General features: G+C 36.8%; 1 protein-coding gene across 1 annotated transcript; it reads right to left on the bottom strand.

Moving 5' to 3' along the window:
- Positions 1–4,490: 4,490 nt before the first annotated feature.
- On the bottom strand, positions 4,491–14,153 carry LOC124297396 (arylsulfatase B-like). The gene is made up of 9 exons (XM_046748378.1): positions 13,224–14,153; positions 10,474–10,633; positions 8,681–8,913; positions 8,233–8,494; positions 8,007–8,164; positions 7,407–7,698; positions 5,507–5,784; positions 4,735–4,917; positions 4,491–4,638 (listed from the first exon to the last, which is right to left on the bottom strand). Exons 1-9 carry the CDS (start codon positions 13,389–13,391, stop codon positions 4,597–4,599), a joined length of 1,776 nt encoding a protein of 591 aa, XP_046604334.1. The 5' UTR covers positions 13,392–14,153; the 3' UTR covers positions 4,491–4,596.
- Positions 14,154–14,551: the final 398 nt, after the last annotated feature.

Genomic DNA, 14,551 nt, shown 5'->3' with positions numbered 1-14,551 from the left:
GTCACTCATTCCGTCAAACTCGATCCTAAAATCACGCGAAATTTCACCCTGTAGGAAGAAAAACACCCAAAAGCCTGAGGATCGATGAGATTTCCGTATAACGTCGTCGGCGACGATACCGCACCACCGCATCAACGAGTATAAAAATTTCTTTCCGTCACAAACACTTTATATCAGTTCCTTTGGACATATCCCTAACCAGGAAAACTCGATACAGTTTATATTATACGATTTATTCTCTGTTTTCGTAACTCGATAGATCGTGGGTTTTAGCTGTTTATGTTATTTACATCTTGTTCTAATTTTTGTTCAACCAATTCTCACTCAGGATTCTTTTCCTAGAGTTTACATCGTGTGATCCTCACTGTTCGGAGGCCGAAGGACGTTTCCTTGGGCAACAGAGGATCCTCTTCTTGCAGAGTCTCCGTAATGCGCGCGTTTATCGTTTGCCGGCGTCGCGGCGGTGGCGCACGGCGTTTGAACTCGAAAGGGTGTTCAGCCCTTGTGATTAACCTGTGGTACTTATCTATACCTATTTGTACTATTGTTGAGTCTTAGGTGGACACAGGAAGTGAATTTTGGATGTGCGCGACGGATGCATCGAGGCGGCGCGTCGACGAGCTTGCACTGATCTACAGGAAGTCGGATTTTCATCAGCGACGCGAGGAAACCCCACCACAAAGCCCGAGCACCGCCTCCTTCTGGACCATCCAGCATTCAGTATTTCGAACGAACCGATTTCGATTTTTCCCTGGTGGAAAAATGCTCAAAGATTCTAAGTTTTTCAATATTGTTAAAAATACACCATGTTTTTGGACAGTTCTGAGATGAATTCTGCATTATTTCTGGAAAAATTTGTGTTACTCTAACAATGTCTAAGAATTTTCAAGAAATTCTGGTGTTTCTGGATACAATCTCATGTCTCTCTGTACTTTCTTTTCTGTTGAAAATCGAAAAAACTCTTAGGTTTAGTCTAGCTGACTACTTCTGACCAAGTCCGGCTAGAGGTAAAAATAGAACCAGTTTTCAGAGACAATTCACATTTGCTTAAAATTTCATTTCGGATTAAAAATATTTAAACATTCGATATATGGGGCTTCTATATGTATTTTTTAACGATACTGCATTCTGGAAAACTGGAATGGATTTCTAGGAGAAATTCGAGATTTTTAGGAATCATTTGTGAATAACTGTTTTGAAATATAGCTAAAATAATCTGCTCATATCGGTGAAAGGATATTTTCAAAATACCAGAATCATTAAGTCTGTTCAAAGATTATCAATGAATGTTAAAGGTTTTTACGAAAATTCGCCGAAATAATTTTCGAATGGAAATTGAGAAGTGTCTAGAAATTTTTTAGAAATTACTACAGTATGATAAAAGTTTTCAATCCGTCAATTTTTCTATTGAAAACGCTGGTCCACTGCTTCGAGAAACGTATCGCTCTTCCAATTTGGATGATTCGTACGTGATTATTAGTTTTTCAATGAGTTCCTTATAAATCACCTGAAACGAAGCTTATCCCTACGTCCTAATTTCACTGTAAAAACGTTTGAAATAATTAATTACAGATTAAAGTCAATAGCCTTATGCTCCATTGAGAAAGATATTAACAATATATTCAAAATTCATTTCACAAAATTATAGAGTATCGATTAACAGGTAAAACGAACCCTGATCCATCGAAATTAGGCAAATGATACGTTTTTTAACCGTTTTGAAGTTATGTATAACCAAACATTCTTTATTTAAATTGACGGTGTTCAATTTTTTTCGAATTGAGATGAGATATTCCGAATGCAATTCTACTCAGAATCAATCAACTTGAATTTGATATGGGAAACCCTGACTATGTCGATCAAGTATGAATGACGAATAATTCATATAAAATATCGTGTAGCCAATAAGTATGAAACATTAACCGATAGCAGGTGAGAAATCTTTTCCCCGACGCACATCAAGGCATTCTCACAATGTTATTGAGATATCGCTGTGAATGTAGCTATGAAGATGAGAGGTTATAACGACCAGAGTAGCCACACGGTACTACGGAGGAGAGGAAGAAATAAAAATTCTGGAGAAAGAAGAAAAAGAAATGAGAAACGAAGCGGTATGGCCGAAGAAGAGCAGAGAAGGGAAGGGACGGAAAGGGAACTGAAGGGGAGAGGAACAAATGGTGATTACGCGTACCCTGGAGCTGTGATTCTCACGTTCTCACGCCCGCAGCCCTGCGGCTTATTAGCTGCAACACCATCATCCGAATCCCTGTTACAGCTCGTGATTTTCAAGTGATCCGAAGATCTCCGAGGAAAGAGAAGAGAGAAGAAGAGTAGCAAAAAGAAGAGAGTAAAAGAGAACAGGACGAAACTTGTGAGGTAAGTTGAGACCAGGCAGGACGGGGTGAGATCGCGATGAGGAAAAGGACAAGACGAGAAAATAAGGTGAGGAGAGGAGAGGAAGAACAAGAGAAAGAGATTTAAGAACAGGGGCAGGACGGAGGAGCACGCGGACTTTCAAACATAAAGCTGCCGCCCAGTCATTAAATCAGCCGGCGAGCCTCGGATGCTGCGCCACCCATTCTATAATACTGCATTATATATACGTCGGTGTATTCCTCTAATAGACACGCATTCCTATGTATTATGTACGCGCTTGTATACACATTTATAAATAGGTATACGAACAGGCTGCGGTTTCTGAGGAAGGTATAACAGAATTCGTTCCGGCAATTATTTCTCTGCATTCACGGAAACGAGAATTGCAGCTAAAGGGATTCAGGGGACTGGAAGGTTCGAAGTTTCGAAAATTGCCTCACGTTCGGCTGGTTGAAGAGGGTATGAATGAACTTGAATTTTTTTCCAGATCTTTTTACTCATTGTACCTTTTTGTGATAACAAAATGCATCAAAAGTAGTTCCGATGGAAACGACCATTGAGGTTTTACGGAAGAAGACAAATCGAGGAAAATCTGATTTTACTGTAATATTTCGAAATATGTTTCGTTAATAACAGTCAGGGTCTATTACGTAGTATTTTTTTCTTTCAGAGAAATTCCAAATCTAAAAGAAAGACGAACTGTGTACAAAAATTTTCAAGATTCGTATTCAAATACTCTGACGTCAGAAGACGCCATCTTGTGGTTGACAATCTACAATCCTAAAATGTTCGTATTTTAGCTTAAAAGTCTTTCCTGTTTAATTTTTTTTCACTCTGAACAAACTTCACGTGATAAAGTGACAGCACAACAGCTTGCGTAGAGTTTTTATGCCTTGATAATTGGTAAAATAAACCTAAAACCATCAGCTGTGCATGCGCCGCCATGTTGCTATATCGCGGCTGAGAAAGCCGAGGGTATAGTAAAACGGCGCGAATATAGATATTATACGATGCAGCTGCGACGTTTGGCTATTAAAAGTGGCTTATAACCAACCCTGCAAGGCATGCACCATGCGAAACTGTCGCTTAGGGGAGAAAACCCCTTAAAGCATCATGGCATAAGCTGGCTACGGTATCTCGAGAGGGGAATATGAGGCTGCGTCGCTGTATACGGAGGAGGCAAATATCAAGATTGGTAAATGAGGCGTGTAACGTCGGAGCTAGACTGGTAGTAAGAAATCAAAAAACAAAGCAAGGCAAGCTGCTCCTCAAGGCAGACGCGGACGTGAAGTTGCCCGTTAGTTATATCAGGTTATATCGAACCGCGCGAATCTTTAGGGGTGGGCGAATAATTCTGTGCACAGATCTGGGCCTGAAATAAGAGCCTAATGATATGGAATTATACACATATATACTTATGCACCGACGGAAGCAGGTCGGAATTATTATAATTATGTGACGGTGAACAGTCGAGATTAATCGACACTTTAAACTCAACGCCCATTAATTAATACAACAGTGGCGTGATGCAGAAAATTATGCAAGATTCGCTGTGTTTTGGATCAGTTTAACTCATAGCTGAGGTGCTCCACTCGACTTGTGATCTCTCGTTCCACACAAACCGCTGCGATATTAAAACGATATCAACGTCTTATGGCGCGCACTATTTCTATATGGAACAATATCCGCAGCGTACCGCATCTACATAATCTTTATACAATAGCGTAGTAGGCAATATATAGGTACAGCCGAAACAAAAATAAATTTCACATGACGGAAACTATGGATTATGTAATATTACATTATACAATTCATTGAACAATCATCGCATAATTTTTCTTAATTATCTGAATTCTGATACCGACTAGTGAGGCTGCACTGCATAAGGACAAAGAGCCTCGGTCATTTGTATAATGCACGAACCGTGTATAGGTCCGTGGTATAATGCTACTTGAATTATGCCGCTTACTTTCAGCTGGTATCGAGTACATTATCTACAGAGTCTGCAGGCAACGTGTATTTATTGGTAAATTTATCGTCTCATGGTCTGTATGGCGCAGTCCAAAGATCTACATGATGGAAACATTGAAGCAGAAGAAATAAAACCCACGACGTGCAAGTGACAGTTGTCATTTATAACATTTGAACAGATTGAGTTAAAATTTAATATCATTTAAAATGTTGATCCATATCTCCATTTACAAACAGATACGTCAGGTATCATGATTGCCGAATCGACCTGAGATTCATGATGATGTCACCCTGAAACAAGAACCAGAAAAAAATTTTAAAACAATTTCTTAAAATTCATTTGAAAATTGATTCAAATTACTAATCAGCATGCTAATATAAGCTTACGGCGGAACTGGTTTGTGGCACTTCCAAAAGCGACGCAGATTCATCATTGTGGTTGAATTTTATCCACGGCATCCATGCCCCATTAAACTTGGCAGGACTTGAAGTTCTGTCGTACAAACCGCTCGATTGCTGGACCAAAACATCTTGATATTTCTCTATATAACTCTCCATTAGTTCAACTATCTGTGAAATAAAAAATACATATTTATTACACAGTTTATTTACATACCACAGAAAAGTTATACATCATGTATAAATCTGTGAAAATTGTATTTTTCATCAATTTAGTGACTTATGTTCTAGTAACTTTAGGTAAGATCAACATTGTGAACGTCGCATAAGGGTTCAAACTTTGTCGCATAGAATAATATGTTTTTTTTTTGTATTTTTGAAAAATTAAAAAAAAAAACAAAAAAAATGACATGGACTACCGGAATTATGACATTGTGCTGCCGAAGCAAGCGACAAGCTAATCGTTTTGGCAACATTTTTTAAACATTAAGACACAGTGCGGCATTATGTAAGCTGTTGGACTTTCATTTTACGTTATTCAATCGATGCAAAGTAAAATATTCAATGGGAGATATAAATTCGAAAAAAAATATTGAATCAAAATAACATGCTTGTAATTAAATATAACGGCCATGACAGTCAGTGTACTATATTTACTGTCAGTGTATAACATTGTTCGAAAATAAGGATCATGTAGCTCGTGTATCAAGCTGGAAAGAGTATAAAATTTTCGAAAAAGCATAAAATAACTGTGTCCTACCTCAGGATGCTGTTCAGATAGGTTAACAGTCTCACAGGGGTCAACGCTTAAGTCGAAGAGGCATCTGCTCGTGCAGTTCACGTATTCTTGGAATGGTGGACACGACATTTTTGTTTTCAAACGCAAGCTGATGATTTGTTGCGGAGTTGCAACGGACTCAGAAATTTGAGAAATCGCCTGCCCAGCAGCAGAAGATACGACTGACGCTGCAGAGTAAGGCGGATAATTATCCCCGTCGCCACTGTCACCATAAAAATCAGTGTAGTTGACTTGGTTACCTAATGTATTACGAAAAGAAAATCATCAGTCACGTATAATATATAATGTTACGAGTGCAGAAAGTGAGTGATTTCCGAGGAGCGTGACACACGCTATTTTCTGCAAAACCTGTAAAGGAGAGTTTGATAGGAGAAGCAACCAACGTGCCACTCACAACGCGTACAATTGTGATTAGGTAAATTACGCCAATGACGCAGTGAGTAATATTAAATTATTCGAAATTGTGCATGCGTCAAAGAAAGCTCTAGCGCGTAAAATATAGCATTTCAATTGTGCGCATGCGCCACCGCTGCTTCACCGTACTGTTCGGAAACGAGGCACCATAAGCTGTACGCCATACAAGGTTCGAAAATTGAACTTTCCAAACCGTTGTTGGATAAATAATCTATCATGTGTATTGCAAGGCTTTGTTCATATTGGTTGAATCCTTTCCATGTGAATCCATTATGTATTTATCTTCTCTTCTTTTTAACGAGTTTCTGGATTTATGTATATTCATTTTTTGTCTGTGCTGACTTCCATCATTCTAATATCTAGACATTACGTATTGCGAAAAGCCATCTTATGATGTGTGATAATCATCGTATACAATTTCCCAAATCTTTCCTTTTCACTTTTTTACCGTCAATAAACTTATCGTGAGCAAGTAAAAGCACCCCTGGCGAAAATAATTTCTACGTCAAACTATGAAAATCGTAGAAAGTAGTAGCCAATTATGAAAAATTATGGAAAATCCACGTACTTTCTACGGAAAATGATGAAAAATGCCTATTGGGAGTAGATTTAATTTTTTTTCCAAGAACTTCTTAGGAAACTACGCGGGTCAACGAAAAATTACGAATATCTACGACTTTTTATGAAATACAATTTCAATTTTGTACCCAAACATGAAGAATTTTTTTTATTCCTCGAACCGCGTTGAATTTTATAGAAAAGTGCAAATACTAACAAAAAATTATGGATTTCTACGAAGAATGATGAAAATCTACAATTTTATACGAAAACTAGTTACAATTTTGGACTTAAACCATCTGCTAGATGTAGCATCTCTTGCGCATAAAACTTATTACAGACAATTAATTAAGTACCGATAAGAGTTTGGGTCTATATCCGAAGTCTGATCTTCTCATCATTTTACATTACGATCTAGACGGATTTAGAGAATTTGTCGTATATTTTTGAACTCATCCTATCTCCATTAGGTGAATTTTACGAAAAAAAAAACTTAGCTAAAAATACTGTAATCTACGAAAAACTATGATTTTCGATGAATATCAAGTGCTAAAAGTAAAAAAAATTACTCAAATCTACGATAATCTACGAAACAGTACAATGTTTTACGAAAAAGTGAAATAATCTACAAACAAATATGCATTTCTACGAAAAATGAACGCTAACGGGTTAGAGCAGATTACAAAAATCTACGAAAATCTATGAAAAAGTACAATAATCTACGAAAAAATTCTATGCCAAAACCACGCACGTCTCCAAATTTGTCTGCTTAATCGTAGCAATTTTCGTAGGAAATCGTAAAATGTAATTTTTAGTTTGGCGTAGAAATTATCTCCACCGGGGACCGCAGCCTCTGTAGTAAAAAAGAGAAACTTCACGTCTGACCAACCTTGTAGAAATTTAAATTTTCCCATAACTGCTCCAGCTACCTTGAACTTTTCATCCACATGCAAGAGAAGCGAAGTTCTAGGACTTTTAAGGCCGTACTTCAATGTCGGCCATTGATCCACCCCGTCGAGTTCTCCGAGGACCTTGACATCCCCACCGGCAGCTGAATACAAGGTCGGCATCCAGTCGGTAATGTGCATCAACTCGTTCGATACTCTCGACGAATTTACGATCAGTGGCGAATAAATGCAGCCAACTCCTCTGACGCCGCCGTCAAACATGCTAAACTTCAACTGGAATGCAAATTTTTATATTTATTTTTATCAGATTATATCTCTTGAATAACTTCGATGACGTGAATATTTGTTCTGATGTTTTTAATTTTCTGAAAATGCAACCCGGCCAGTGACAGAAATGATTTTTGATCAATTTCTTTGTCAGTTTTAGGAATATTATTTCCTCTTATCAGATCTATGTCTTGTTCTGTAATTTGGCAGAGGTCACAAGAGACTCTTCAACTTCCGAATAGTAAAGCACGAATTTTTCCTGTCGCAGATGATATCGTGGCTGAATTTATCCCGTTTTTTTCAGCATCACTCACCCCGCGAAGAGGATAATTGGATCCATAATTCACGTGGAGTCCTTCAGTCTGGGCACCATTATCGGTGGTGAATATGACGATCGAGTTCTCCAGCATCCCGGCGTTCTTCAAAGCCTTTATCGTTCGCCCGACCGAATTATCAAGTCTCGTAACCATTCCTGAGCACAAAAGTACACGTCATGAGTGTCGGAAGAAGCAAAAACAAGGCCCACGGATCAATACTCACCAGCAAATTTCCGCCTGTTGATATCCTTGATGTAACCGAGAGTCAAGTTCACTTCTGTCACATTCCAAACCTCCAGCGGTTCCTCCGGCTCTCCGCTGTGCGGTGCCAGGTGAGCTATCTGCAAGTAAAGAGGTTTCGACACGTCGTGACTTTTTATCACATCCTCAACTTCCTCAGTCAGGAAGTCTGTGAAGTAATCCTTGTTTCTCTCAATCGTCAACTTCTGCCGATCGTCGCGATGCAGGTCATAGCCAGTCTCATTCTGCAAACGATTGTATAACAAGTGCATCGGTTAATCTGGCTAACCTTGATGAACGACACCACGAACTTCCTCCGCAGATGCAATTCAATTTCATTAAACATTGTTAAATATAATTTTTTTATTCGATGACTCGAAAACTACTGAACCAGTTCAATCCAAAATGTAATCGGAGAGATAAGAACGTACCGTTTTGTCCTGCCTGATGGTGTGGTCGAAGTACTTTATGTAGCCGTTGTAGTACCCAACGAAGGAATCAAATCCTCGTTGGGTTGGAACGTGATCTACGGTGTAGTAGCCGAGATGCCATTTTCCCAGCAGTCTGGTGGTATAACCCAAGTTACGAAGGTGCCCCGGGAAGAGCGGAATATCCACTGGGATTCCCCAACGTTCTCCAGTAGTCAAAGGTATCCCTTGCATTCCTGTCAATTTCGAAACAAACATTTACCCTGTTCAGATCCGGTTCTTTTGAATTCTTTAGACAACGAGAGTATCAAACAAAGGAATTGTGACTCGATGGTTCAGAATTCACAATCAAAGTTAGCTCGGTCGAACTTTATTGAAACGATCTCTCTTGAGTCTAGAAGAAGTCTATTAATCCCGCGAATCAAAATGAAAAACCCGGACTGGCAGTAATTCTAGTTAGAACAAACGCATCGTTGCATCATTTCTTTGGTATCAGAAACGCAGTATCGCTGACACAATTTCAATAAATTCTCTACAAATCACCTACGGAAGATAAATTCCACTTTTGGTTCCTAATATCTTCGCAAAAATGGTGTAAACAAAATTATTACTGGGGATCATCAATGAACTCCTGCTGTCATATTAACGTTGTTCAAAATTCATGTCTGATGGCATGCTCTGCTTTTTCGGTATAATTTAGCGAGTTTCGAAATAGCCGGACAGTCAGTCTACATGAGTTGATCAGTCTCGAGATGCAACGCATAGTGTAGCTTATTATTTGGAAGATCAAGCATTTCCAAAAAAAATGATTGTAAGCACTCGATCAGACCATAAGATGTGGAGTATCGACTAACGAACAAAATAAGCCCTGGCTTATCGAAATTGGGCAAACGATATGGTTTTTCAATCATTTCAACTTGTCCATAACCAAGCGTTCTTTATTTGAATAGACAGTTTTTAATTTTCTTTGAACTGGGAAGCGATTCGACCATTGGAATTCTACTCAATTTAACATAAATGTGACATTCTTAACCCTGCGGGATTACATTTGTCATTCAAACATGACTAATGAATTCGTTATTTGAGAAATCATTTAACAAATGAGTATGAGACAATAACATACAGTAGGCGGGAAATCATTTGCCCCAAGATACATGAAGTATCTCTCAGAATATTATTGAGATATCGGTGTACATGTGGGTATTTTTCAGTTTTTTTTTCTTACTCTGACAATAAGAATAAATTCTTTCAACGAAGCTCGACTCAGTCAATCACCTGTGGCTTCAGTTTCTGAACCAACACTGAGAATAATTTCATTTGTTATAGCAACTAGAAAAATTGAGTAAAATAGGTATCGTTATAAAAATTGTTTGAATATTGTTGGAATGACGAAAAACGACGTACGCGTAACCATTTTGCGCTATTGTCGATCCTTTTTTGGTAATTGCAACGCAAAATCAGTTTCTTCGGTTTACTCTACGTTTTTAGTTAAATAAGGCTTTAACGTCAATTTATTGTTGCACAAGCATTAAATTTTCGCAACAGTTACAAGAAAATATAGTAACAGTGATCGTAATGAGAAAGAATAGTAAGCGATACTAGACTTTCTAGTAACAGCTATAAAACTAATTTTCATTTTCTACCTAGAACTATATTTTTCGATTGTGATAAACAATGAAAATGAAGTCAAGGACTGAGCGGTAACCGAAATTAAAAATTTCTCTCAGTGCAGTGTCAATCGTTATTTTGCAATTCAATTAATTTCTACAGTATCTTATTTAATAATCAATAATTACCAGCACGCAGAGGATATCGTCCAGTGAGAAACGCAGTTCTGGATGGCGTGCATGTTGGCTGAACGTAATAACGATTCAGTATCACCCCATTTGCCGCCAAAGCATCGATGTTCGGTGTCGGAATTTGATCGTGCCCGTGAAAGCTGACGTCGTTCCAGCCCTTTACACAAAAACCTCGAAGTTAAACATTTATGACTAAATGACTTATGACGTCGACGCCCAAGTCACTGTCTCAAAATTGCTGTAAGCTTCCATTGATTTTGTCTAGATCAGCGTGTTCTAGGTAAGTATGCCAGATAGTAAATGAATACATGAACAGCGAATTTTTCCCGCATTTCAAAAGTTCACCGGTGCGTGAAATATTTAAAAAAATAGTATGTCATTCTATAAGTCATGACACATAACATGACTTTTATTCACCATACTTTATCGAGTGATTTGGGAAGTAATGCGAATCACAAAGTGCAATTTAGAAGAATAAAAAATACTAATTGCATTCGTAATTTATAATTAGCAGAATAAGCAATACTAATTATATTTGTAAATTGGAAACATAATCAGTATTTTGTTTTTCTGCTAATTACAAATTACCAATGTAATTAGTAATTTCGATGTAAATAATTTCACAAAGTAATTAGTGGTGCCCAACACTGATCGGAAATACACTAAATCATTTATTTAGCAGTTTCTAGAAAAGGTCCGTACAACACCAGATATTATTTGAAATAACGTCAAAGAGTAGTATTATTCAAAAATCTCGTTACAGAACAATTACTGTGGTACACAAAATTATTTGAAATTAATTTGAATTAAGCATAATCAAGCCTAAATTATCCTAAATCATTCAGAATTAATTTATATTAACCTAAGTTTGTGTCAGAATTATTCTCATTTTTGATTTGAGAGAGATTTCTGAATTCTGAATGCTTCTGTGACGAACTCATTTAAATCATTCAGTTCAGTAAATTATACAAAGATTAAATAGGCGATGATGTCAGTACCGAACACTATCTATGGGTATTTCTTATCAAATTTCGAAATTTGAGTCTTGAGTCATTAGTGCTAAGTCACAAGCATTTATTATCGATGTAACATTTTTATTTACATGCAAGTTATTGACACTAAGATTGTCAATACCACAAACGAGGTATCATACACAAAATGGCAAAACAATTTGAGGTAATGTGCCATTGTTTTCTATAGTTTTTTTCGAATTCGTCATTTCATCGCGATCATTTTCTCATCATATTTAAGAGTGAGAGGGATGATGATTGTATGAGGGAATGATTTATGCAGTATTCTATCTTAATCGCCTTTTAAGATTGTCGTTTGAACTTCTTTATTCTTTTTCTCTAGCTTATATAGCATGTTTACTTAATGTTCAACAGATCCGTATATAGCGAAAAAAATGGCAAAACAAAAAAAGTTTTCCCGTATTTTATAGCTATTTTAAATTCATTTTTCTACATTTTATAAACAAAAATATGGAGGAAGATTACATTTGAACACACTTTATTTAGTAAAACTTTGGATTTCTGCGATTAAAAATGTTGATGGTAAAATCCTAACTGAAATTTCGGAATTTGATGAAAAATACCCATATATAGACTGTTATACGACAAAGGGGTCAAAGATGCGCTTCCTAATGTTGAAATCGCGTTGAGAATATATCTGATTCTCATGGTGACAAAGTGCAGTGGAGGACGTTCATTTTCTAATCTGGAATACGCAAAGCTTGAGTCTTATCTGGAATAGACTTCGTACCACCATGAGACAAAACCGACTGAACAAATTTACTGTCATAAATATTGATATTTTGCGGGAAATGAACTTTGAACAGTTGATAGCCAGCTTTGCTCATCGCAAATCGCGAAAAGTTGGTGATCTTAATAGCATAGCTATGAGAGTTCTACACGCAGATTCCTGTTACCGACACTTACCGACAGTCTCCCTAGACTCAAATCAGTCATCAGTTTCAATTTCAAGCAAATCAGAAAATTATAGAGTATCAGTGACGTGTTTCCTTATGTTACATGGAAACCCACATTGCAGTATTCAATAAAGCTATTGCAGAACCTTGCAAAGTTAACAACGTCGATTCGTGGAACATAATTTGTATGCCAATACACGTAAAAGATAAACTTTTGTTCATTTTCATGACCCTGAAAATTTGTTATTTCAGTTCCAACTCTTTTTGCCGTTTATGAAAACTTCAAATATGTTTTTATGAATGTTTCCGTCTGGCACAATTGCACCTGATCAGCAAGGCTTATAATAAATATCGATCAATGAAATTAAAAATGTAAAATATTTTATCATGTAAATTATAGCCCCACAATGCAGCTATACAAATCTAATACGGATAATGTATCGCACAGAGATAATTTTTTATGATGATTTTTACTCTACGATTCAGCTATTGCATGCCTACATGCTTTTAGAATACCACTTTGTATCAACCATATGTGTATAATGGTTCAGAAATATTCATTCGTAAGATTACAACAGGATTAAGTACCAGTTTTCTAATAAATTGCGCATTATTGCATTTATCATTTTGTTTGTGTGAAATACTTAACATTTATTTCATCGAGTATGTTATACGAAATGCAAGTAAAAACTTTCTTTTTACTAAATCATTAAAAAAAAGAAACTACTGAAACATCTTCAAATATTTGCATCTTGGATATTGTTCTTTTTTGTAACGATTGTAAATATAACATATCTCAAATTATGACATAGAGCATTACCAGATCGTCGGCAATAATGGTGATGATATGTGGCTGATCGCTTCGAGGCGAATCTTCATTCGATTTTTCGCACATCGTATTAATTTTCCCACTGCATGAATCTGCACAAGATATCACTAACAGCAGACCAATAAGGGCACAAACAGTTTTGGAACGAGGACACTTCATTTTCAGATCTGATGAAATTTCTTTTCTTGCGATCAGACTGATTTTCTTATTTATTTGTATTTATATTGATGTATACGTATATATACACACATAAATACATACACACTGCGTGTGTACGAATATATATCCCTGACAGAAACGTACTCTTGCATCAATTAAACATACAATATGTATTGCTAAATATTATCACTGATTTAAAATACTATCCCGAAACACAATTCAAATTCGATACGTATAAGCATTGCGGATGCCGCTCGCTTGGAGAAATAGGAAGAAGTGAAACTCGGCAAACTGGTTAAGCCTTACAGCTGGTTACAAATATTGGACACGGCTTTTCAACTGACCAACTACCATGCGTTCTAATAAATATAGATATATAAAATCTGTGTCAAGTTATCGATACTTTTTAAGTCTGAAACGGAAATCGACAATCTCTACGGAACATCTAAACGACGCGCACGCCGCTCAAGACGAATTGTGAGTTAAATGTCGGTACACGTCCATATATTAAAACAACTCTGTCGTATGTTTGTCAATGAGGTCATAAAACGCTTCGCTTGATGTCACCTGTGATATAGTAACATCAGATTCGCTTATGGAGGGGATTAATTCTCGTGTATTCTTGCACACTGAACATATTTCGTTACCTAAAGAATTCTGAGTTACACTTCATCCACAATTCTGAGTTTTGTGTTATTATGAACGGCAGATTTAAAATTTGATACCCAAAATATACCGAGATTAAGAATTTCTTCAATAAAACGAAAACGGCAAGAAATGTCGATAAGTGGAAAAAGAAACTTTTATCAAGCTGTTATATAGAAGCACGATTCTCCTTCTAGAAAATTTCTTCGTATCTTCCACAGTTTTCGAAAGAAACTGAAAATTCTTATTTAAACCCCACCGCCTTTTTGTAACTTAAAACCTTTAGCCTTGCTCCAAATTTTTTTACTCGTAAAATTCGATAATTCAATTTAATTGAAGGAAAAAATTACTCTTGAAAATTTTCTAATATTAATAAGTTTGCGACCATTGAAACTGAACAACGTATCGCGTATGCGCATGCAATCAACTGGGTCAATGAACTTCGTAATTAGTGTGGCGATTAGCGAACGACTGTAGCTTAAAATATGCAGTGTCAACTATAATTTCGCAGGATA

The sequence above is a fragment of the Neodiprion virginianus genome, chromosome 2, assembly GCF_021901495.1.
Source record: "Neodiprion virginianus isolate iyNeoVirg1 chromosome 2, iyNeoVirg1.1, whole genome shotgun sequence".
In the NCBI taxonomy this organism is placed as follows: domain Eukaryota; kingdom Metazoa; phylum Arthropoda; class Insecta; order Hymenoptera; family Diprionidae; genus Neodiprion; species Neodiprion virginianus.
This window is presented reverse-complemented; position numbering and strand designations above follow the sequence as displayed.